Raw genomic sequence first — 25,154 nt, 5'->3', positions numbered from 1 at the left:
TGGATGATATTGTCGCTTTTCTTGTAAGTAAGTAAAATATCTTATTCATACTTAATTAGACCGACCACGGGGGTTTAACGGTTTATTTATTAAGACTCCACTTTTATTTGAATTTAAAGAGAAGAAACTGCACTGGTTAAACCGGGGCGCGACAAAGCTTCTAAGGGTACTGTTGTGAATCGGACAATGCCATATTTGCATGGAAAGCCGATTAAAATTAAGCTCAAGTCCTTTTAAGCTATAAATATTGAAGATAAAGAATAAAGATATGTTTTAAAAAAGGAATGCCGCAACAAATTTTGAAAAGTTACCTCCGGTTTGCAATCAATCAAGCAAAGCTTCCCCTGTGATATGATGGTTCTAATAGACTGATAAGTTGTACCGTACAGATATCCATCCTTCTCAGTTACCTTTACAGATTTATGCAAAATTTCAAAAATATATTTAATATATAAATGCAAATTGGTAATTTGACCCGATAAACAAAAAAATAAACAAATATTCTGATTTTAATTTTGTGAAACCAAATTTTGTTGCTGTACACTGTACAGGCAACAATTGTACTTTAAAAATCTAAATTTAGTGTCAACAAAACTATTTTTCATCTTTCTTAAAATGCAACGTAAACTTCATTTTTCATTCTAAGTTTGTTTGAGATTACTTTAACGAAGGTGCACAACGACGTGCTAATAAACATATATATATTTATATTTATATATTACATAATATATATATAATAATATATATATTTATTTTTATATTTATTAATACATATTGTTTCGGTTTGCTCATTTTCAGTCAATAAACATGGTATATATATACATTTAACATATCTATAAAAATAAATATTTTGACCAGAAAATTCTAAAATGCATTGTTAGAAAGTTTGACGGACAGAAAGATAGAAAAAATATTTAATATTCTCCAATATCTTGAAAAGATAATTTACACTCTGCATTCAGGATTTTCAAAACATATAATCCTTGTTCCCCCCCCCCCCTCAACATAAATAAGATTTATATTTTAAATATATTTTTCTGTTTTGTTTTTCTGAATGCGTTACTTTCTCTTCCACTATATATTTTAACGCACAATGATCCTAGGGTTGCAAGCTCTAACGCAGAAATTGATGCGAATTACGCAAAATATAAGCAAGGGCTTAATATTTCTAAAATGTACATGGAGTACAAAAATAAGAAACCAGCTTTTGCGCGGAAATCCAAGCCCATGGATGGCGTTGAGTCATTTCAAATTCAACCCAATCATGAAAGTTGATGCAAGACTGTTTTAGTATAATGAAGATCAAATTAATTGAGTTGTTGCCACAAACTCTGACTTTCTAATCCCTATATCTTTGTATCCCAATGTTGTAAACCTGAGACATTCCAAGCTCTGATATAAATCTGTTAGATCAAATCATCAGAGGTCTACCGACAGGTTGCAAAGATTTGTATAGTTTATTACAATTTACAAACAAACGAATATTAAATTTTGACACAGATTTGAGTTTGTGACAAAGACTCAATTCTTCTGTCCATATTTTCACTGAACTGTCGAACTAAACTTCAACTTGTCTATGTTTCAGACCCAAATTCAACAGATTGTATGCTGAATGAGAACGTAAAACTAATGTATCCATTTATATGTGTAAGTAAAAACACAGAAAAATGGTGCTCATTTTGAAGCAGGAAAATTCTGAACTATTTTTACTTACCTCTAAAAATTCGTCCCTATCTATGCTCGTCATGATCTCGTCCTCTGAGACGAACCAGAACATGTCTCCGTCCGTCTCGTATTCTCCCCTCGGTCTACTTGTCACTAAAAATATCAATTTTCGGAAAATTGGAAGACATTTTTTGCCTAATTTTTTAAATTTTATTTTTATTTCGAAAGTAAGGTTTAAAAGAGGAAGTTAAAAATATAGCAAATAAATATTAAATTTTATGCTTCAATGAATCAAAATTAATTTGAAAAGGTATTTGTAACATTTTTAATCGACTAATGCAAGATTATTTTTTCCGATAATTTTTAATTGAAATAACTCCAGAAACACGGAAAACTATAAATAAGCAGGAAATAAATTGAAAATATTTGAATTTAATTTAACGCTAGATCTGTGAGACTAAATTCGAGGGGACCGAGTAATTATTAACAAAATTCACAACAATTTGTGAATAATCTCTATTTATGACTAAATATGTATATATTTGGCTTTTCTGTTTTTTTTATATCAAATAAAAATACAGCTTTGTTGGGTAAAATGTCTAATAATCATAACTCATGAACCCCTGGACCGCTTTGCCTCAACGTTTTATTGGGAAACTCGGTAAAACCATAGGAATGTTCTCAGCTTGGTTTAAAATTTAAATGACTGGGTCGAATAGGAGGAACTCCCCGACGAAGCTAGTGTATATATATACTAAATTAAAAACTAATACTAAAAGTATATAAGAACAAGAAGTACCTACATATATATAAAGCAGTAATATCTGTTTGTTTGTTTGTATGTCCGATCATAACTCACGAACAACTTGATCAATTCGCCCCAAATTTTAATTGTTAAACAGGATAGAACCAAGTGAATGTTTTTTCTGATTAGGGTTAAATATTCTAGTTGAATGGGTTAATATAGGTAAATTTTAGTTTTTAGTAAATTGGGTTTCCAAGATATCATCTATATATATAAAGTTGTAATCTCTGTTTGTCTGTTTGTTTGTATGTATGTCCAATCATAACTCATGTACCCTTTGACCTCGAATGAACTCGGTAGAATTTAGAACAACGGAAATGGTCTTAGCTTGGTTTCAAGATTCTAAATTGAGTAGGTTGGCTTTTTAGAGAAAGTTAAGTTTTCAGACAAAGCTGGGTTTCCAAGCTATTAATGTATAATTTCCCTCTAGTTAGTTCTACAGGAAGGGGAGAAGTCCTGAGTTTGTGTTTTAATTCTCTTTGTTTTAAATCCAATTAAAGTTAAGTTGAGTGGCGAAGGGAACCCCCGGAGACTCTCACCAGTCCTTCTGTGTTCGGAATTTAGGGAACTTAAAGGAACTACTGACGGCATTTGATGTGACCCTCTCTTAGCTTGGCCGATTTACAATGGTACCCTTTAAACCTTTGACTGCGAGCATGCATGACGACTGTGCATATTTTAACCACTTCAGCAACCTTTGTAATTGTTGAGAATTTTGTTTGCAAATTGCATTTACATTATAAAACTATTTAATTTATAGAAGTCACAGAAAAATAAATATTTTTAATAAAATTCTTTTAAACCCCCTTTGATATAGAATATTCGGGATTTTCGAAAAATATGTGAAGTCAGCTGCGTTGAGTTTAAAGTGTACGCTAGCGCACACTCATGTTTCCCAGCATGGTTTGGACATCACTTTTAGAGATAAACATAAGGATTTCTCTGCCATCGATGACGAAAAAAGGTTTAAAGGGTACCATTGTGCCTATTCAAAGATGGACGGATTTATTACGTGTAAATTTATCACTAATATAATTTTTGCCTTTAGATTTTAATGTAGCTGGAGCAAGCTGTATAATACAGTTACAATTTACAAAAATGTACAGCAAACCGGGATAGTACAGCAAATAAAATGACCCCTTTCTAGTGTAATTTATGTGGAAGACATTTTTTCTGGATTCTGTCTCACAAAAACAAGAATCAAGCTTTGGAATAAAAAATATGTTAATTTAACTCACCAGCCTTTGTAGTCCCGAACAGTTTAAGATCAGAATTAACTATTTTATTGATTAAAGATCTTCTACCGACTCCTGGGGGTCCAACCAGAACTAGACTTTTCCTGGAAATAAATTGGAATTATAATTCAAATCAGATTCAAGAAATATTATTACAAGTTTCCCTGTTGAAACTCAAATATGAAAACTTCCATGCAACTTAATTGGATATTTGAATATTTAGAATATCTCTCTGTCAATGTTTAATGACAGCTTTCATAAACAATTTATCAAATAACTATATTTCACCCTTGATTTGACGTCCGTCACTAAGTGAACTAAGACGATGAATAAATGCGGGAAAATATTCTACCTCGTAAATGGCGGCATTCTCTCAACCGCTTCATACAGCTGAAGATCTGCACGGTCAACCTCGGCATTTTTCCGGAAATGGTAACCAAACCTCTTCTTTTCTTTTTTCTAAAAAAACATGTTATTTTTAAGTATAATCTTTCACAGTAATTAAAAAGGGTGAGACTGAAATGGCGACCTATTAAAGAAACTCAATAAACCAGTAACCCGAAGAATGAATTCGGTCTTCAGTAAAAGGTATAACCTTCAGTATAACATTGCAGAGTAAGTGCTTATAAAGGGTGTGTCAAAGAGATAAAATAAGTTTACATTTGCAGGGATCACTGTGAATTGAAGAAATAAGAAGTTGAATAAAATCAGAAGTCTCAATCCTTTGGGGTTAATCCTGTCTTCTATATAAAGTAGTAATCTTTTTTTGTTTGTTTGGATGTCCGATCATAAATCAGGAACCCTTGACCGATTTGCCTCAAATTTTAAATTGTGGATCTCGGTAAAACGACAGGAATGTTTTTAGTTTGGTTTAAAAGTTCTAAATTGAGTCGGTTGATTTTTAAAGAGATAACTAACCGACGAACCACAACAAGAGAATTTTTTTTTGAGATCATCTTTATCCACAAAACATTTTCTTCTCTCCTCCAGGTCTAACGAAGGGATTAAACCTATAGTTTCTTCTCCTTCTAACCTGGCCTGCCACCAGCTCGGATCTTGACTGCATACAACCTGAATAAAGTTTATAAACTGGATTATAAAGTCTTTTTTATATAGTTTCAGCGTGATGTCTCTAATTTATGATATTAAAATCATGAAAAAAAATCCGATCATAATTAACTCAGTTGTTAAATTTTAGTAACAATTTGTTTTGATAAATTTAAGGATCGAGTAACCTTAGAGAATAAACCTGCAGGCTTAAAGGGAAAGTGCAAAACTAGAAAATGTGTGCAAAGACTGAAGGAAGTAAAAATAGAACGAATATGACTGTTGCATGGTACTAATGCTAAAAAATGATTATATATATAGTCAGATATTTCTAGCTGCGGGTAACCTAGAAAATAAATTATTGCTTTTCGCACGATCACATAATTACTATCATACTTTCCCCTTCAAGCTTTCTTTATCTTCTTCTTATAATTTTCCTTTGAAGCTTTGTTTCCTTATCTTATTCTTGGTTACACTTTCCCTTTCAAGCTTTCTTTATTTTCTTATTTATACTTTCCCTTTCAAACTTTCTTTCCTTATCTTATTCTTGGTTACACTTTCCCTTTCAAACTTTCTTTATTTTCTTATTTATACTTTCCCTTTCAAGCTTTCTTTCCCGATCTTATTCTTGGTTATACTTTCCCCTTCAAGCTTTCTTTCCTATTCTTGTTTATACTTTCCTTTCAAGCTTTCATTCCTGTTCTTACTCTTGGTTATACTTTCCCCTTCAAACTTTCTTTATTATCTCATTCTTGGTTATACTTTCCCCTTCAAGCTTTCTTTCCTGTTCTTGTTTATACTTTCCCCTTCAAGCTTTCTTTCCTGTTCTTGTTTATACTTTCCCCTTCAAGCTTTCTTTTCTCTTTTTGTTCTTGGTTTAACTTTCCCTTCAAGCTTCCTTTTCTTTTCTTATTTATACTTTTCCTTTCAAGTTTTTTTCTCTTCTTATTCTTGGTTATACTTTTCCTTTCAAGCTTTCTTTCCACTCTTTATTCTTTATAATACTTTCCCTTTCAAGCTTTCTTTACTTATCTTTATTCTTGGCTTTACTTTCGCCTTAAAGCTTTCTTTCCTAATCTTATACTGGTACTACTTTTCCTTTTGAAGCTTCCTTTTCTCTTACTTTTTGGTTTTACTTTCCCCTTCATGATCTTTTCCGCGTGGTAAGTTTTACTTTCCAATAAAGTTATTTACAAAATTAGATGTTACTTTACTTTAATTATTTAAGTTTATTTTCTTTCATCTTTTCATTTCATTTGTCAAATTTCAAATTTGTTCTTCTATTTTTGCTTTTGAATTATTTATTTCATTCAACATATGTGAAAACTTTCCATTTCTTTACCCTCCTTTTACTGAGGAACACTGCTGGATACTAGGAAGGATATTTTGATAAAATTAAATATTGCCCGGAGCAAGATAGCTCGGGAATAAGAACTTTGCAGTAAAAATGCATTATTCAACCAACTGGGAGGCATTTCTTTACCAGAATGGTTAAATAATGCTTGAGGAGGGGGGGGGGGAATATATTTACTAGAATTGAAAATAATACTTGAGGAGGGGGGGGGCATATATTTACTAGAATGGTTAAATAATACTTGAGGAGGGAGGGGGGGGGCATATATTGCATCGTTACTTAAATACCTAATTACCTGAATTTCTAAGTACAAAAACACACCCAAATTTTGTACGCAACAAATAATTACCTCTAATATATCTCCGGATAATAAATAAATAAATACCTCTAATATATCTCCGGATAATAAATAAATAAATACCTCTAATATATCTCTGGATAATAAATAAATAAATACTTCTAATATATCTCCTGATAATAAATAAATACCTCAAATATATCTCCTGATAATAAATATGTCTCAAATATATCTCCGGATAATAAATAAATACCTCTAAAATATCTCCGGATTTGAATGCCAACCCTATCTCTGTACAGGGTAGAAGTGTATCTTTCTTGGGTTGATAGCTGTACAAGGCACGGATATAAAACTAAACAAAATACTAATTATCATTAATCATGCATGTACGATATAGTCTCTAAAATAAAATATTAAGAGAATATCAAGGATACTGACTAGATCAGACAAAACGGGACAGGGACCAAATGAATTAGTCCAATCTAGGGAGATTTTAGTGTTCGCGATATAAACCTTGTTTTTTTAAATTGACTTTATGTCGTCTTTTTTCTCTTACTTAGCGACCTCTGTATGAACTTTATTAATGCAAGACATTTTAGATATCGGTATTTTTTTAACATCATTACTATTGAGTAATTGATGAATTGATTATTTTAATATGAATATTGTCTTGAAAAAAGTAGAAAAAATATTTGGTTGAAAGCCACAGGATACAAAACTAACGTGAGAAAATGCAATGTGTTGAAAATAAAAATCTCCAATCTTGTTCTTACAAAATATTATTTCAGGGGAGTAAACTTACAAAATATTATTTCAGGGGTGTAAACTTACAGAATATTATTTCAGGGGTGTAAACTTACAAAATATAATTTCAGGGGTGTAAACTTATAAAATATTATTTCAGGGGTGTAAACTTACAAAATATTATTTCAGGGGTGTAAACTTATAAAATATTATTTTAGGGGTGTAAACTTACAAAATATTATTTCAGGGGTGTAAACTTATAAAATAAAGGATGTAAACTTACAAAATATTATTTCAGGGGTGTAAACTTATAAAATATTATTTCAGGGGTGTAAACTTTTAAAATATTATTGCAAGGGTATAACTTATAAAATATTATTTCAGGGGTGTAAACTTATAAATCATTGTTTCTGAGGTGAAACCTTAAAATATTATTTCAGGGATGTAAACTTACAAAATTTTATTTCAGGGGGATAAACTTATCAAATATTATTTCAGGGGTGTAAACTTACAAAATATTATTTTAGGGGTGTAAACTTATAAAATATTATTTCAGGGGTGTAAACTTATAAATCATTATTTCTGAGGTGTAACCTTAAAATATTATTTCATGGATGTAAACTTATCAAATATTATTTCAGGGGTGTAAACTTACAAAATATTATTTCAGGGGTGTAAACTTACAAAATATTATTCCAGGGGTGAAATCTCTTACAAAATATTATTCCAGGGGTGAAATCTCTTACAAAATATTATTTCAGGAGATAATTAAATGTGTAAATGTACCTTTTCGGGGGTATAAATTAATAAATTATCATGCAGGGATTTAAACTTTAAAAGTTGATATTATTAATTTGATTAAGAAAACTCAGTTTTACCTTTCCCGATCTATCTGAGGTTTCCACACAAACACAAGGTTTGGTTTGGCTCAATGTGAGAGTTGGTTGAATTTTTAAATTTATGAACTCTACACTCTCCTCTATGGCCGTCTGGAGCTGAAATATGATTTAGTATTCTTTATACATCATATACCTTCTTTATATACATACCTTCTTTATACATCTTATACCTTTTTTATACATCCTAAATACCTCCTATATATATATTTACATCTTATACCTTCTTTATACATCTATATACCTTCTTTAAACATCCTATTTCTTCTTTATACATCCTATTACCTTCTTTATACATCCTATATACCTTCTTTATACATCCTATATACCTTCTTTATACATCTATATACCTTCTTCATACATCCTATTTCTTCTTTATACATCCTATTACCTTCTTTATACATCCTATATACCTTCTTTATACATCCTATATACCTTCTTTATACATCCTATTTCTTCTTTATACATCCTATATACCTTCTTTATAAATCCTATATACCTTCTTTATACAACCTAGATAGCTTTGTTATACATCCTATTCCTTCTTAATACATCCTATATAACTTCTTTGTACATCCTTAGATACATTTGTTATACATCCTATTTCTTTTTTATACATCCTATGTAACTTCTATATACATCCTATATACCTTCTTTATATATCCTAGATACCTTTGTTATACATCCTATTCCTTCTTTCTACATCCTATTGCTTCTTTATACATCCTATCCACCTTCTATATATACCTTCCTTATAAATAATACACCTTCTTTTTAAATCATATACCTTCTTTATTCATCCTATACCTTCTTTAAACATCCTATATATCTTCTTTATAAATCATATACCTTCGTCATACACCCATTTACCTTCTCTATTATTTTTAATGAATGACAAGAGAGAAAAAGAATGAAAGGATGTAAATTCCCCTGGTAAAGAAGTTTCAAACTCGATGATTTAAGTTTCAAAGTTTAGATTTAACAGGAAAAGATTCTTTCAAGTCAGATTACATTTCTGTTTTTCAGTTTTTAGTTTGCTCCGAGACATGTGTCACAACTTGCAAACTTTACTTGGAAAACATGATCTCATGGATCTGCAACATGAACTCCCACATGGACCTGGATACACGTTCTTAACCTGGATATATATGTTTAATCTGGCCGGCAATTTAAAAAATTCAAGAAAATACGACTCGGGTCTAAGCTGTTGTTGAGCCTTATTTACGGCTCGGGCTTTCGAATTTAAGTTGCATCTATTTTTCAACAGAATTTAGTTCATAAAATCGGTTTAATGTTGTATTTGGCAGATTTTCATAGTTGGAATTGGTGCATTCCGGGTTTTGATGAGAATAAGACCCATTATTGAGCCTTATTATTCACTAAAACCAACCAAGGTTGGTTTTATTTTCATTGGGCTTAACTCCTTAAGTCGAGCCTAAGATCTCGCAGCTGTCAATCACGTGACACAAGCTGTCGTCAGAGTTGGGCCGAAGATTGGGTCTTAAAGTCGGGTTTAAGGAGTTACGACTCGAGCCGAAGTTTTTAAATCGCGGGCTCAGGATATTTGTTCCTAACCAGGATATTCGTTCTTAACATGGATATAAGTCCTAGACCAGGATATTCATTTTAACCTGGACTGTACGTCCTTGCCCTGGATATTCGTTCTTAACCTGGATATACGTCCTTACCCTGGATATTCGTTCTCAACCGGAATATTCGTGCTTAATCTGGGTAAATCTGAAATTTACATTTTGAACTTGAATATTTGTTTTGAATTTAAATGTATGTTCTGAACTTTGATTAATATTTAGGTTTTACATCATTTTCCTTCTATCCGAGGAAACCCATTATATTCAAAATGTCTGTTCTGTAATAGGAAACCCGTACTATATTATTAGGATACCTTTACTTAGATACAGGCCCGAAACCAGGATGGGTGCCAGGGGTCATGTGCAACCCCCTTTTTCAAAAAAGGGGGGTGCAATGACGAATTTTCTACGCCCCCCCCCCGCCTCGTTCACTGCGTTTCACATGGTGATCCTGGGCCCATAACTACAACACTCCTCTTTGCACCCCCCTTGGGAAAATCCTGGTTACGGGCCTGTTTAGATATCCATACTTTTTCAAATCATCTAGGTACCGTCTCATAATGTAAGATTTGTTGTGGAAACTTCCCCTCCTGCCTTTCATATCTAGCTGACACAATACCAAAATGGAAGGGGGTGGTGTCGATTTCTAGGATTGATTGTTCAAAAACTCGTCTTATGCTCTGTTCTTAATTATCAAAATATACGACCTTAACCAGGATATCCATGTAGAAAAATATGCAAAATATATGATACAAGATCTGGAGAAGAAAATCCGTCTCCCCTGAGCTAAATATATGGATAATACAAGATCTGGTGAAGAGTATCCGTCTCCCCTGAGCTAAATATATGGATAATACAAAATCTGGAGAAGAGTATCCGTCTCCCCTGAGCTAAACATATGGATAATACAAGATCTGGAGAAGAGTATCCGTCTCCCCTAAGCTAAATATATAAATAATACAAGATCTGGAGAAGAGTATTCGTCTCCCCTAAGCTAAATATATGGATAATACAAGATCTGAAGAAGAGTATCAGTCTCCCCTGAGCTAAATATATGGATAATACAAGATCTGGAGAAGAGTATCAGTCTCCCCTGAGCTAAATATATGGATAATACAAGATCTGAAGAAGAGTATCAGTCTCCCCTGAGCTGAATATATGGATAATACAAGATCTGAAGAAGAGTATCAGTCTCCCCTGAGCTAAATATATGGATAATACAAGATCTGGAGAAGAGTATCCGTCTCCCCTAAGCTAAATATATGGATAATACAAGATCTGGAGAAGAGTATCCGTCTCCCCTGAGCTAAATATATGAGCTAAATATGTTCATCCCCTGCCCAAGTTTACTGCTACTTTATCCAAACTAAGTACAGGATAAAGATCAAAGATAGACAGTTTCTCCAAGAAAGCAGTTCTTATTTAAACCTGGCAAGTTCTCCTGTATTTGGATACAAACAGACAGACAAACAAACAGACAGACAAGCCAAATTTATATATAGATGTTTCACGCCATTTAAAGGGTACACAATTTGTACCACACCAACATACATCCGAAGGCGAATAATTTTGTTATTAACAATCTCCAAAATTGAGTTTAAATCGATCCTATATTAAATCACTTGATCTTTATTTTTAATATGTGTCATTATGTTATGATGTTTAATATATTGCGATATTTGACAGAATCTGGAGATAAACCACATACCTAAAGAAATATTAAAATCTAGAGAAAATATTTGTTCACACAATCTGTGTATTTAGTGTAATGCAATTTAAAGGGAATTACATCCAATTATTTATAAAAATAAGAATATCTAAAGAAAAGAAAAATATTTTCCTGTTCTCGTCTTCTTGTCTCTAAATATACTTGTAGTATGCTACTAAAGGATGAGGTTATACTTTAGTATCTCCCCTGGGTCAGATTTATCCTTATCCAGGTTTCTCTTCAATACTCAACCAACATGGTTTCAAGGTTTCTCTTCAATACTCAACCAACATGGCTTCAAGATTTCTCTTCAATACTCAACCAACATGGTTTTAAGGTTTCTCTTCCATACTCAACCAACATAGTTTTAAGATTTCTCTTAATTACACAACCAACATGGTTACAAGGTTTCTCTTCAATACTCAACCAACATGGTTTCAAGGTTTCTCTTCAATACTCAACCAACATGGCTTCAAGATTTCTCTTCAATACTCAACCAACATGGTTTTAAGGTTTCTCTTCCATACTCAACCAACATAGTTTTAAGATTTCTCTTCAATACTCAACCAACATGGTTTCAAGGTTTCTCTTCAATACTCAACCAACATAGTTTTAAGATTTCTCTTCATTACACAACCAACATGGTTTTAAGGTTTCTCTCCAATATTCAACCAACATGGTTTCAAGGTTTCTCTTCAATACTCAACCAACATGGTTTCAAGGTTTCTCTTCAATACTCCACCAACATAGTTTCAAGGTTTCTCTTCAATACTCAACCAACATAGTTTCAAGGTTTCTTTTCAATATTCAACCAACATGGTTTCAAGGTTTCTCTTCAATACTCAATCAACATAGTTTTAAGGTTTCTCTTCAATACTCAACCAACATGGTTTCAAGGTTTCTCTTCAATACACAACCAACATGGTTTCAAGGTTTCTCTTCAATACACAACCAACATGGTTTCAAGGTTTCTCTTCAATACTCAACCAACATGGTTTCAAGGTTTCTCTTCAATACTCAACTAACATGGTTTCAAGGTTTCTCTTCAATACACAACCTACATGGTTTCAAGGTTTCTCTTCAATACACAACCATTATAGTTTTAAGGTTTCTCTTCAATCCTCTAGTTTCAAGGTTTCTCTTTTATCCTTATAGTTTCTATAGTTTTCTTTTCAATTCATCTAACTTTTGGTTTTTCTTAAGTTCTCTAATTTTCAGGTTCCTGATCACTTCGTCTAACTTTTGGATTCTCTTCCATTCTTTTGAATTCATAATTCTTTTTCAGGATTATTTACAAGCATGATGTTTCTAAAATATTATGTAAATAAATTGAATATTAAAACTACCTATACAGTAAACACTGATCAGATAATAAATCAAGAATCGGAAAGTTTAAGAATTAGATAAAAATCCTTTGAAACTAAAAACTGTATTCTTTAGTTTCCTAGTTTCTAGGATCCCCTGCTGTTTGCACCTGATATTTATTACAAGAATTAAACCAACCTGCATCCATTTGTTGGTTAGAAGAGAGAATAGTTCTTTAGCTTCATCCAGATAAACCCTCTGCTCTGCTATAGTCTTAACCTAGAGATATGCAAACATTAACTCTTTGCAGGAGCTGATCATTTCAAGACCTTCAGATCCATCCATACATAAGTACGTTGTATACTACAATAATACAAATAAAGGAATTGAGTCTTTGCCACAATATTAGATTTTCTAATCCCTATAACTTTGCAACCTGGCGGGGAAAACCTTAGATTTTTCAAAATTAGATTATTTGAGCTAACAGAATTCAAAGTTTGAAATAATCAATCTCTATGACATCAGGTTGCACAGATATAGGGAATGGAACATTAGATTTTTGTGGCCAAAACTAAATTCCTTAGCTTTGCAAAACATGAAAAATATTTGTTTACAGATTTTTAACAATTCATTTACAATAAATAATTAAAACGCTCATAGCAAGGTTCATTAAATTTCGTCATTAACATAGAGAAATAAAAACTTAAACTTCTTCGCTCTGCTGTAATTTAAATCTTCCGAAAAGTAAACTGAAACTCTCTGTTAAAGTCCTAACCTGGAGAAATATAATCATAAACTTTCTGTTGTAGTTTCAACCGGGAGAAATATAAACCTAACTCTTAGTCTTACAGGAGTTCAGAGTAATTCTAAATAACACTCAAATATTAAAACAAAAAGTTTTGCTTTCCTGTAGAAATCCAAAAGCTGCTTACTAGAAAAAAGCCTCATTCAAATTTTATGAATTTTCAGAAGAGAAAAGAACGATCTACACAATATATAATATATAAAGGAGTTACAGGGTGTATAAAGTTAATGCCACTCATGAAATGAAGTTATGCTTTCAATTAAATCAAATCTTTTGTGTCTTATCAGACGGGATTTATTAAATAAAATCTTTGTTTACTCCTGTTTGACGATAAACATAATTTATAGTGATCGTCGAAGTATAGAATGGCGTGTTCGATTCACAGGGTTACCTCTAACACAGTTTTTTGTTTCTTGTTTTTCTTTTTTAAAATTGATTATTCTCAAATGCCATGCTTGGTTATATGCAAACAGAAACAATAAAGAAAATTATCAGAATTTAACACTTTTCAACAAAGAAAAACGACGATATATTTTATATTCTTACTCAGAAAAAAGATTAAAGGGTACTGCTCATATTTACGCCAACAGTCCCTTTAAATTTCAGTTTTTCTCCATTTTGTCACCAGTTTCTCCGCCTGTAGTTAGAATATAAATACTGGTGAAAGAACTAGAGTTGAAGGTGTGAACTAGAAGAGAAATTATGATTGATTGGAAAACTTTCAAGGAATAAAGGAAGAAAAAAAGAAAAAGTTTCAAGGTTGAAATTGATTGATGGATTGGGTCTGGGTTGTAGGAAGGATGATAGGATTATGAGACGAGGATGCAGGAACTGCAGGGTTCAACACCATCAGATGCATTCATACATAAGTAAGTGGTATAGTTTCTAAAAGATAGATATATCTAAATATAGAAACCAAGTCGACCTTGGTGACGTCACCAAGCTTAGGCTCGTTATTTTTAGTTTAGTTGTTATAAAAAAGTGATAAAAAAGTTATTTTAAACTTCAATTAAGAATCTTTTGTTTAGCTGATGAACTTATGTCTTGGCTGGATCAGATTGTTTAGAGGTTCAGGTAAAAGAAAGTTTGAGTTGAGCTAAACAAGTTCTTGTTTTAACATTCGTATTTTTCTTTTATATTTTCATTTTCTGGTGCTTCGGTCAGGTTAGCAAAATAACAACATTATGTTTTTTTTTAGCGCAATCTGTAAGATCGGCGCTAATAACATCTGCACTGGTGAAAACTTATCTGAAAATCAAGATCTTTTACAAACACTAGCTGAAGTGTCCGACGTTGCCCGTAGAATTTTAAAACAATTTGGTAAAAAATTACAGAAACCAATAACTGAATGAGATTACTTATTTTCGATGATGATAATGTGCTCATTATTCTTCTACCAACCTGATTTGCAACTAACCTGATCTGTTAATTATTCTGCAACTAACCTGATATGCTTATTATTCTGCAACCAACCTGATTTGCAACTAACCTGATATGCTTATTATTCTGCAACTAACCTGATATGCTTATTATTCTGCAACCAACCTGATCTGCAATTAACCTGATCTGCAATTAACCTGATCTACTACCAACCTGATCTGCTACTAACCTGATCTTCTCCCTACCTGATCTGCTACCAACCTGATCTGCTATCAACCTGATCTGCTACCAACCTGATCTGCTATCAACCTGATCTGCTACCAACCTGATCTGCAACTAACCTGATCTGCTAACCGTAGAGAATCATGAGTGATTGGGAGATCGCCACTTTCCTCTCTTGTCTAGAATAGATATGAATTAGAAAATAATCAGCTGTTCAGAGTCAGAACTTATATATCCTTAATCCCTCCATGAGGCACAAATCCTTATCTTTTTTGGTCCAAGGGATTAAGTTAATCTCCTCTAAAGGTCAATGCGAGATCACCACAACATGAAACAGTTTTTTTTTGTGGGGATTAAACACGTAATCGTTTCAAATTAAAATTTGTTAGACAAAGGATGAATCTGGGATCAAATTGAATGAATAGCAATAAGTAGTTTGAACCACTTCTCTTTACATGAGAAGCGGTTTAATTTAGTCTACGAGGTTCAACTACTCCTTGATATTAGGAGCTGAACAATCGCCCTATCTCCAATTTTCTAATCTATATCTTTGAAACCTGATATATAACCTTTGATATTTGAATTCTATTAGAACTAATAGTTTAAGTTTGAATTATCAAAGGTTTACACCATGGGTTTGCATAGTAACATGGATTAGAAAAATAGAATTTATCGGAACAGAATTCATAATTTTAAATATCTAAGGTCTACATCATTGGGTTGCAAAGATATGGGGGTTAGAAAATCAGAGTTTGTGGAAAAGACTCAACTCTTTCAAAGTGAGTTTGTCATAAGAATGAAACTGTTGCAGATACCCAAATCATATTTAATGTTTTAGATCTGATTTTAATAAATAACACTGTTTAACTAATTGCACTGTAGTATATTTTCAGGATCCCAGGGTGTAGGGAATGTATTGCTATTAAGTGGATTAAGTAGATGCTGAGAAGAAAATATTAAAATTATGTTTTAACTCTTAGCTCTTAGAGGACTTAGAGTGTAGCAAATAGAATCTATCTGGAGTTTAGAGCTTATATAACATATACCATTACACAAGGATTATACAGACCGTACCACGCGGATATATTTGGAGTTAAGAGCTTATATAACATATACCTTACACAAGGATTATACAGACCGTACCACGCGGATATATCTGGAGTTAAGAGCTTATATAACATATACCTTACACAAGGATTATACAGACCGTACCACGCGGATATATCTGGAGTTTAGGGAGCTTATATAACATATACCAAACACAAGGATTATACAGACCGTACCACGCGGATATAACGGTTGGGTCTTTATTCCAGAGAACCATTACAATTTTATCATATTTGACCGTTTATATAAATTGAGATTTACGGGACTAATCAGACAAATTTAAAAAGAATGAAACATTTTTTAAAAATTGTATAAGGCTAATATAAAGATTTGTATGCCCAATATATGTGGGTATTTTGGCGAGATATAATCCAATATGATGTGGGACTGTAGGAAATATTGAGGCCTATTGTAAATTACGTCGTACATTGTTCATATAGTGATTACGCTAATCCTGTATTGTGATTAACCCATTCCATGTACGTATATATAATATGTATAACTCTGTCATACCCATATTGTGATTGTTTAACTACGTTATATATAACAGCGCATAACTTGTATTTACGCTGTTAATGACCTAATTTTAATCTGAACTAAAGAAATAAACCTCAGTTTATAGATTAACTCTGTACTGTTTACTGCAAGAGAGGAATCCTGAAATCCTGTTTTGATAACATAGGTCGGATCGTCCCCATCAATTGGGATCGATAAATGACTTGTGTCCCTGTGTGGCATTTAGAGCACTTAATTGATAGTTGTTGGACAGCTACGCTTGTGTCCCTGTGTGGCATTTAGAGCACTTAATTGATAGTTTGTTGGATAGCTACGCTTGTGTCCCTGTGTGGCATTTAGAGCACCTACTTGATAGTTTGTTGCATAGCTACGCTTGTGTCCCTGTGTGGCATTTAGAGCCAGGTGGTTTGTGTTCTGGTTGACTTTGATTGCGGACGGGTTGGACCTGGATAGATACGTTTCAAGAACTTGGAATTGAGTAGGTGTTTACTACTGGACCACTCCAGACTGCATTAGGTTTCCTCTATTTGAATTCAAACAAGTGTTTTTCTAAAAATTATAATATAATAATTTGTTAAAAGAGATTTGTTTGTGTCCAGGACATGATCGGGTTTATACGATCAAATCTCTGAATTTTTCTATTGCGAAAGTCTGGTGTTGTATGCGTTTATATTTATCTTCCAAGGGTTGTAATCTGGCAGCACATTCATCCATACTGAAAAGAGGGTTGACAAGATTCCAGCTGCTTCTTAGGCCTCAGAATAATAGAGTGCAGGAATTCTTCTGATATTCTGGAACGAGGCCCAGGTGCCATACAGACATGAAACATCACACTCATTGCTCCCAATTATTTGTGAGCCCGGATTGGATACCCCCAGTTACCTATAGCTGGCAATCATAGACTCTCACTGCTTGTCCACCATTTCTCTCTTCATCAAAATTCACTTGGATCAATCCACTTAAAGCTTCTTTCTGGTTGAGTAGAAAGAATGCTCCCTTTCGCTGCGAGAGTTGTTGACAGCTGCCCTTCTGTCCTCCTACATCCGTCAGGTGGTCATAAGTGCTTAACCAGATGTCGGCTTCAGATGTTTTTGAAACCACAGGTTTGTGCGGAGTACGTGAATCGAACCCGTAAACACCAGTCTGGACACCAATCCAAATACTGGCTGTGGACAAGTGTGATCTAACAAGAACACACTCTCCACCCCACACCACTAATATAATAATAATTTAATGTAGTTTTTTTCTTCAAAAATTAGTTGACACCTCCCCACCAACGACTTTCCTCCTTCCCCACCCTCTGCCCCCCTGGCCCCCACTCAACAGCCCCCTCCTGCTCAGGACCACCGGTAATTTGCTTAGATTCCTAATTTTCTAATGAACCGCAGGCATGCAACTACTGTATACTGTATACTATATACCCTGGGGAATACACTTCTTAAACTCATTCTTGTTTTTCTTTACTTCTAGAACAACTGCAAGTTCTGTCCTAAACTTACAGTTTTTATTGCCTCCCCCCCCCCTCTTTCACAAAACCCATTTTAACCTATTTTTAGACCTATATGTTTTATACTTATTTCCATTAAATGATTTGGTTTGAAACCAAAAAAAATGATTTTAATCCCTATATCTTTGCAACATTGATATTTCAAACTATGAATTTTGATGGATAAAATAATCTAAGTCAGAAATTTCAAAGGTTTACATAATCAGGTTGCAAAGATATAAGGATTAGAAAAATTGAGTTTGAGGAAAAGACTCAAATGTTTTCTCTCTTCAATTAAACATTTTCTTACTTCCAGGAATTATTTGTGAAAATCTAAATTTATAAAAGAACAATTTGATACTTTATACTTCTGTTTACTGGACATTCTATACTTTTATAGCATGGTTTCCATAGCCTTCAGATCTTTTTAATGTTTTATCAACAGTATTGATGTAGCTTGGTCACAGATTTACGATGTAGTAATATTGGAATTGTTTTGTCAATTTAGCTCGGTAAGGACATATTCATGAAGTCCTTTGAATTTTGAGTCAATTCTACGTCTTATGAACTGCGCATTTCGGGTACATTTTTGTGTCCCAAATTGAGAAGCTCAAACTAAATAACCGAATCAAGTTCTTTAAGTTTTTAGTCCTTCTGTTTTTTTTTTCTCCCATATTGCCGAATAAAGTATTATTTTGATTAAGTTGCTCAAGCTAGATTACCAAATTAAGTAATTTGAATTATTCTTATACAAACTTATATCATACAAGGCCTTCAGGGCGCTTCTTGCCCATCATCTATTTCAATTGTGAACATTGTACATTGTAAAATAAAAACAAACAAAAAATTTTGTAGATTTTATGCTAAAAATTTCATGGATTTTTAAAATTTTCAAGAATTGAATTTTGATAGAGGAACATTCTTGAAAATTCGATTATCCATAAACCTTCCTTGGGGTCACGCGAGGTCCCAGACAGACAAGCAAAGTATGTATATAGATACTGTTATCATGAGACACATATCATCAAAAATTTAAGATGAAAGGAAATTGAGCTTTTGCCACAAACTCTGATTTTCTAATCCCGGTATCTTTGCAACCCAATGATATAAGCCTCATATATTTTAAACTATTAATTCTGTTAGATCAAAAAGTTCAAGTTTTACATTTCAAAGGTTTACACTGTTAGGTTCCAAAGATGTAGGGATTGGAAAATTTGAGTTTGTGGCAAAGACTCAATTCCTTTTCAGATTTAATAAATAAAATTAAAGTTTTTTAACTCTTAAAAATCCTAAAAAGTATAAAAGTTGTAATATTGCAACTCTTCCCATTAACCTTTCAGAAGATATGAGTAAACTTATTTTCCAACATTTATGTTGCTTCAGTCTAGAATAGACTAATGTTTCCAAACTTAGTATTTCATGCATTATAAGAGATACAAATATTTTACAACTAAGAATTCATATTTACCCGTTTTCGAAAGCAGTTTTCTTAGATTGGGGGGGGGGGGGCAAAGAACTATAATGTAAAGATAGTTATTTTAGAAGTGTACCGCCGTACGCATTTTTTGTACCACAGTGTACTGTTTTGGGCTAAGACGGATGTCACAGCCTGACATGGGATCCATCTATTACATACAAAATCAATTGAATATTCTGGTCATAGGAAACTATTATGTAAATTATCAAAATTATTAAAATTAAATGCTTTTATCCTCCTCGGATATTATAGGAACACTGATGTATCTATTCTTGTTTACAAATTCCGCCCAGAAAGAACTGGTTTCAATATATACGCAGAGAATACTAAACAGCAATTATCTTTTCTTGCCTTATTACCTTGGGTATGGGGCCGGAAGGGGGGAGGGGGTACAGAAGACCCATCCTTACATGTAGTGTTTTTAACTAAAAATATAAAGGCAACACTTCATATTGCGTCAAAATGTTTTTCCATTAAATCAAAATCGTTTTGTATTTCAATTTCTAATTTTAATAATTCTTTGATTTCAGTGAGGTTTGATGTGGGATGATAAATAATTATCTACTAACCCCCTTTATATATAATATATAAATATAGAAAATATAAAATGTATTGGAAAACAATATCTTCTAGGATTAGATAATATATAGATAGATAGATAGATACAGATTGAAACATTAACACTCTTTGTTAATAAATATGGGATGTCTGAACCCATTCCACCACCACCTCCTCCTCCATCTTCTCCTCCATCTTCTCAGACTCCCCTATTCTTTCCTTCTCGTCCTACTCCCTTATCCCTTCCTTCTCGTCCTCCTCTCTTATCCCTTCCTTCCCGTCCTTCTCCCTCATCCCTTCCTTCCCGTCCTTCTTTCTCATCCTTTCCTTCACGTCCTCCTCCCTCATCCCTTCTTTACCGTCCTTCTCCCTCATCCTTTCCTTCCCGTCCTACTCCCTCATCCGTTTCTTCCCGTACTTCTCCCTCATCCATTCCTTCCCGTCCTACTCCCTCATCCCTTTCTTCCCGTCCTCCTCTCTCATCCCTTTATTCCCGTTCTTCTCCCTCATCCCTTTCTTCCCGTCCTCCTTCCTTGTCCCTTTCTTTCCGTACTTCTCCCTCATCCATTCCTTCCCGTTCTCCTCCTCAATTCCTTCCTGTTCTCCTCAATTCCTTCCCGTCCTCCTCCTGCCTTCCTTCTTCTCCAGTTACTCCACCTCCCTCATCCCTTCCTTCCTGTCCTCCTCCCTCATCTCCCTTCCTTCCCTTCCACTCTTAACCTCCTCCGTTGCCCTTCCACCCCCATCTACCCGCCTACCCATTTCCCAGTTACAAAATGCGCTACAAGTCTCAAATGTAAAAGTTTTGAGTTCCTAATCGGGCTAAAATATTTCAACGTAACAAGGTTCAGTCTTTAATCTTTTATGGGAATAAAACTTTGATCAGTTTAAAGTTTAAATTTATGACTCTGTCACCAGGTCCATGCCTGCCTGCTCTAAAACTTCTATAAACCATTTCTCAAATATTTCTTTCTCAACTTATCCTTTCCTCGAATATTCCTTTATATTCATGAGAAATTTGTATTGTATATATTTATGTATATATATATATATATTGTATATTTATGTATATATATATTATATATGTATATATATTGTATATTTATGTATATATTTATATATTTCATAATTCAAAGCTTGCAACAGCTCTGAAAACATTCATCATTTTAAGAATAAACTCAATTCTAGAAAGAAAATTGATAAGTATATGCAGACGACCCTTGAAATACAGCAGAATTTTTTAGAGAACTGCACAAATATAAGTATGAAGCAAACGCAAAAATCGGAATAGCAACATTTTTCGCATAATTGTGCATAATTGTGCATAATTAACGTAACGCAAGCAAAATTCTCTATTTACTGACGCAAGCATATGGGGAAGAATGAGTCTTCTTATTAACATTTGTCTAATGGAAAATCTAGATCTTTATATAAGACATCAGCGAGATGTCACTTCTTGGCTTACATTACCTTCAGTTAACATTAAATTTGATTTATTCTATTATCTCCTCGGATGTATTACGTAATCGTCTTGAAAGCTTTGAGCACGCTTTAAGTTTATTATATAAGTTTATCATTTTAACTTTTCTTAATGAATCGAGAAACATCGCTAACGATAAAATGTTAGTTAAAGAATTTCCTCGCAATTCATTTGCTGTCTCTCACGCCTAATTGGAATGATAAAACAATTTTCGAAAAATCTCGCATTTTGTTTCAGTAATTTCTAACAGTGTATGTTTGTAGAGGGGTAAAGGGGAGTAAGGTTGAATATGTTCAATATATGATGTAGTTTCAGACATCTTTTAGCACTTTTGCAAGACGTATAAATTTTACAGTTTTATACCTAGCCTAGATACAGCCGGAGTATAATCAACTATAATAAATATTTACACAGGGACAAAAAATTCAGTAAAAAAACTACAGAATTCAAAATAATCCAAAATATGCAAATATGAAGTGTGTGCATGATAGAGTGGATTTTTGGGAACAACAAATTGATGATGAAGGCAAAAGATTTTTTAAAAGTGTGGTTTAAAAGTAAGTAAATTTGATTAGATACAGAGGAATTAAGTCTTTGCCACAAACTCAAATTTTCTAACCCCTATATCTTTGCAACCTACTCCAGTGTAAACTTTTGATATTTCAAACTTAAAGTATTTGATCTCATAGAATTTGTTGTTTGAAATATATAAGTTCTACGACATTGACATATTGAGAGACAACTTGGGTTGCAAAGATATAGGATCAGAAAATCTGAGTTTTTGGCGAAGACTTAATTCCATGGATTATCCTTGGAAGATTTTTAAAGGGACTAAAGACAGAATTACAAGTAAGACTCCATTTGTACATTGACATACTCGATTCCCATCTGCTCCCTTTAAACCTTTTAATAAAACTGATGTGAGTTTTTTATACTTATATCAAGAATAAAGAAATATAAGATGGCAGGAGGAGTGGGAGAGGGATTATAGTGAAGAATCGCTTAGCTAGTACTGCTGAATAGAGGCAAGCTAGAAAGCGGGGAATGCAAAATGCAACATTTTAGAGAATTAAGAAGAGGCAAAGAGTCTGTTACAAGAATAAGATGCAATTGATTTTCTCAGCCAATCCTATGCTTTTTATCAATTATTTTTTCAATAACCATGAATAAATATTCTGTTAAATATCTGTAATATGTAGAAAATATGAATATATGGATTGAATTTTCCTTCCAGACCATGAAAAACCCTTCCACACTTATATTAGCATAACAATATATCATATATAATTGGTTTTCAGGGCGCTTCACGCCCCATTTTATATTAACAATTTTAGCATTAAACTGTTGCTCTTAAAGTTGCTATTGTTTCAATAAAAAATTCAATAAAACAATTGGCATTAGTTTAGTTAAGTTTCAAAAAACGAAATTAAAATTTGCAAGGCCAGATAGGGAACATCTTTTAGCAGTAACTCGACAATGTTGTGGGACTTATTCTCATAAATCTACAAAAACGCGTATAAGTGTTGAACACTTTGTTTGCAAGCTGCTTTAAGTTTTAAAAATATTAAAAATCAGTCCCTAAAATTGACAGATAATAAATATTTTCTTTTAAATTTTTATAAACTGGGTTTAATGTATAATATTCTGTAATGTCAATTTACACAAGTAGCGCATCAGCTGTATTGAGGTCAAATTGTACACAGCTACACTGCGTTTCAGAGGGATTCAAGTAGTTTTTAAGTAGTTTTTAAACAAAGAGCTCTATTTACTCGATAAACAGTTTAAAGGGTTCCGTTGTAAATCGGGCAGTGCCCTCCTTGCAAGGAGGGTCACTTAGAAATTACGCTTACTGTCTCTTTAATTTACCAACAAATAAAATTTCACCTGTATTCCTGCAATATCCTTCTTTCTACCAGGTTCGGTCGAGTTGAGCAAACTATTTAGAAAAATTAGATCAGTGGATCGAGCTACTTCGCCGCAGGCGGAGTTTTTTAGATCGTTAGATCGTGGTGCTTTACCGCAGGCGGAGTTATTTAGATCACTGAATCGTGGGGCTTTACCGCCAGCGGAGTTATTTAGATCACTGGGTCGTGGGGCTTTACCGCAAGCGGAGTGATTTAGATCATTGGATCGTGCTACATCACTGCAGGCGGAGTTATTTACACTAGAGTTCATATTGGGACATTGACCGCACATTGGAGGCATCAAAGCTCCAATATAACCGCACTTACATACTTCCAAGGGTTCAGGTCAGCTGGAAGAATTAAAGGAACCTAAAAAACTTTTGTTTGTTACTGATGCCCTGAGAGCTTTTCACATTTTTACTAGCTTTCTTATCACTTTATCTTATTTTCCCAAGAGTGTAAGTTTCTTTACTATCCTGCAGGTTTATTTTCCACTCTGCATTAGAATGTGATGGTTTCACCCCATGATTTGATTTCTTTCCATTATCTACGGATTTATTTTATATTCAGGGATTACAATAAATCCAGTCGCTAGATCAGCTCAGCTACTGCAGCTGATAAAGGAGACATGAAACCTTTCAGCAGAACATTTTCTGCAAAATTTGATTTCAAAATTTTAGATTTTTTGATATTATGACGAAAATATTCGCAGCAGTATTTGTTTAAAAGATTTTATAATATAATTTCTTAATTAAGTTTCATTTCTTTGTATTATTTCTTGCAAAAATATAGCAATTTCCTTCTATTTCTTCTATTTTATTTCATAATTTGATTTTATTAACGTATTTCTACATGTTTCTTCTATTTTATTTCATAATTTGATTTTATTAACGTATTTCTACATGTTTCTTCTATTTTATTTCATAATTTGATTGTATTAACGTATTTCTACATGTTTCTTCTATTGGTTCCTCTCCTAGTATAAAAGGAAAGAATAAATAAATATTACAAATATACATAATTATATATTCAGAAGTGAAGAGAAGGCATGCAATATATTCATTACATAATATATATTTGAACATGGATATATTTAAACATGAATATATTTAAATATTGATATTTAAACATGAATATATTTAAATATTGATATATTCAAACACGAATATATTTAATCGTACATGAATATATTTAGTTAAACGAGACTTGGGAGAAAATGCGGTTAAGAGGAAAATGCGGTTATATTGGCTATATTAATTTAGAAATTTGAGCTTATTTAATAGAACTTGGCTGAAGTGAAACGCTTTGCGCCCCTCTTTCTTCTAAAAGTTGTAGCTTTTAAATTTTAATGGCAGTCAAGATTTATATTTCATGATAATTCACAGTAGTATTACTTTAACTACAGCTTAACCAGGCGCATATTATATTATTATGTAGATAGTATTACTTACTGGTTTTATCTTTTACATAAGTTTGAGACGTTTTTCTGGAACCTTTTTCCGGAAAATTCCAAAACGATTTTCCGTAAACCGGAATATTCCGGAACGTTCCGTAATTCCGGAACAGCGATCCG

General features: G+C 33.0%; 1 protein-coding gene across 1 annotated transcript in view; it reads right to left on the bottom strand.

Moving 5' to 3' along the window:
* The window catches only part of LOC111718456 (MAGUK p55 subfamily member 6), a 35,453-nt gene extending 11,040 nt beyond the window's left edge, over positions 1 to 24,413 (bottom strand). The window contains exons 1-10 of the mRNA XM_023494059.1: positions 23,562 to 24,413; positions 15,173 to 15,232; positions 12,845 to 12,925; positions 8,027 to 8,143; positions 6,658 to 6,756; positions 4,624 to 4,776; positions 4,058 to 4,164; positions 3,709 to 3,809; positions 1,715 to 1,818; positions 312 to 410 (exon numbers count right to left, since the gene is read on the bottom strand). Coding sequence (XP_023349827.1) covers positions 312 to 410; positions 1,715 to 1,818; positions 3,709 to 3,809; positions 4,058 to 4,164; positions 4,624 to 4,776; positions 6,658 to 6,756; positions 8,027 to 8,143; positions 12,845 to 12,925; positions 15,173 to 15,232; positions 23,562 to 23,882 — 1,242 coding nt within the window. The 5' untranslated portion in view covers positions 23,883 to 24,413. The remainder of the gene's footprint in view (positions 1 to 311; positions 411 to 1,714; positions 1,819 to 3,708; positions 3,810 to 4,057; positions 4,165 to 4,623; positions 4,777 to 6,657; positions 6,757 to 8,026; positions 8,144 to 12,844; positions 12,926 to 15,172; positions 15,233 to 23,561) is intronic.
* Positions 24,414 to 25,154: the final 741 nt, after the last annotated feature.

The sequence above is a fragment of the Eurytemora carolleeae genome, unplaced genomic scaffold (assembly GCF_000591075.1).
Source record: "Eurytemora carolleeae unplaced genomic scaffold, Eaff_2.0 scaffold176, whole genome shotgun sequence".
Classification (NCBI taxonomy): domain Eukaryota; kingdom Metazoa; phylum Arthropoda; class Copepoda; order Calanoida; family Temoridae; genus Eurytemora; species Eurytemora carolleeae.
The sequence above is the reverse complement of the archived record's forward strand: the minus strand, read 5'-3'. Positions and strand labels throughout refer to the sequence as shown.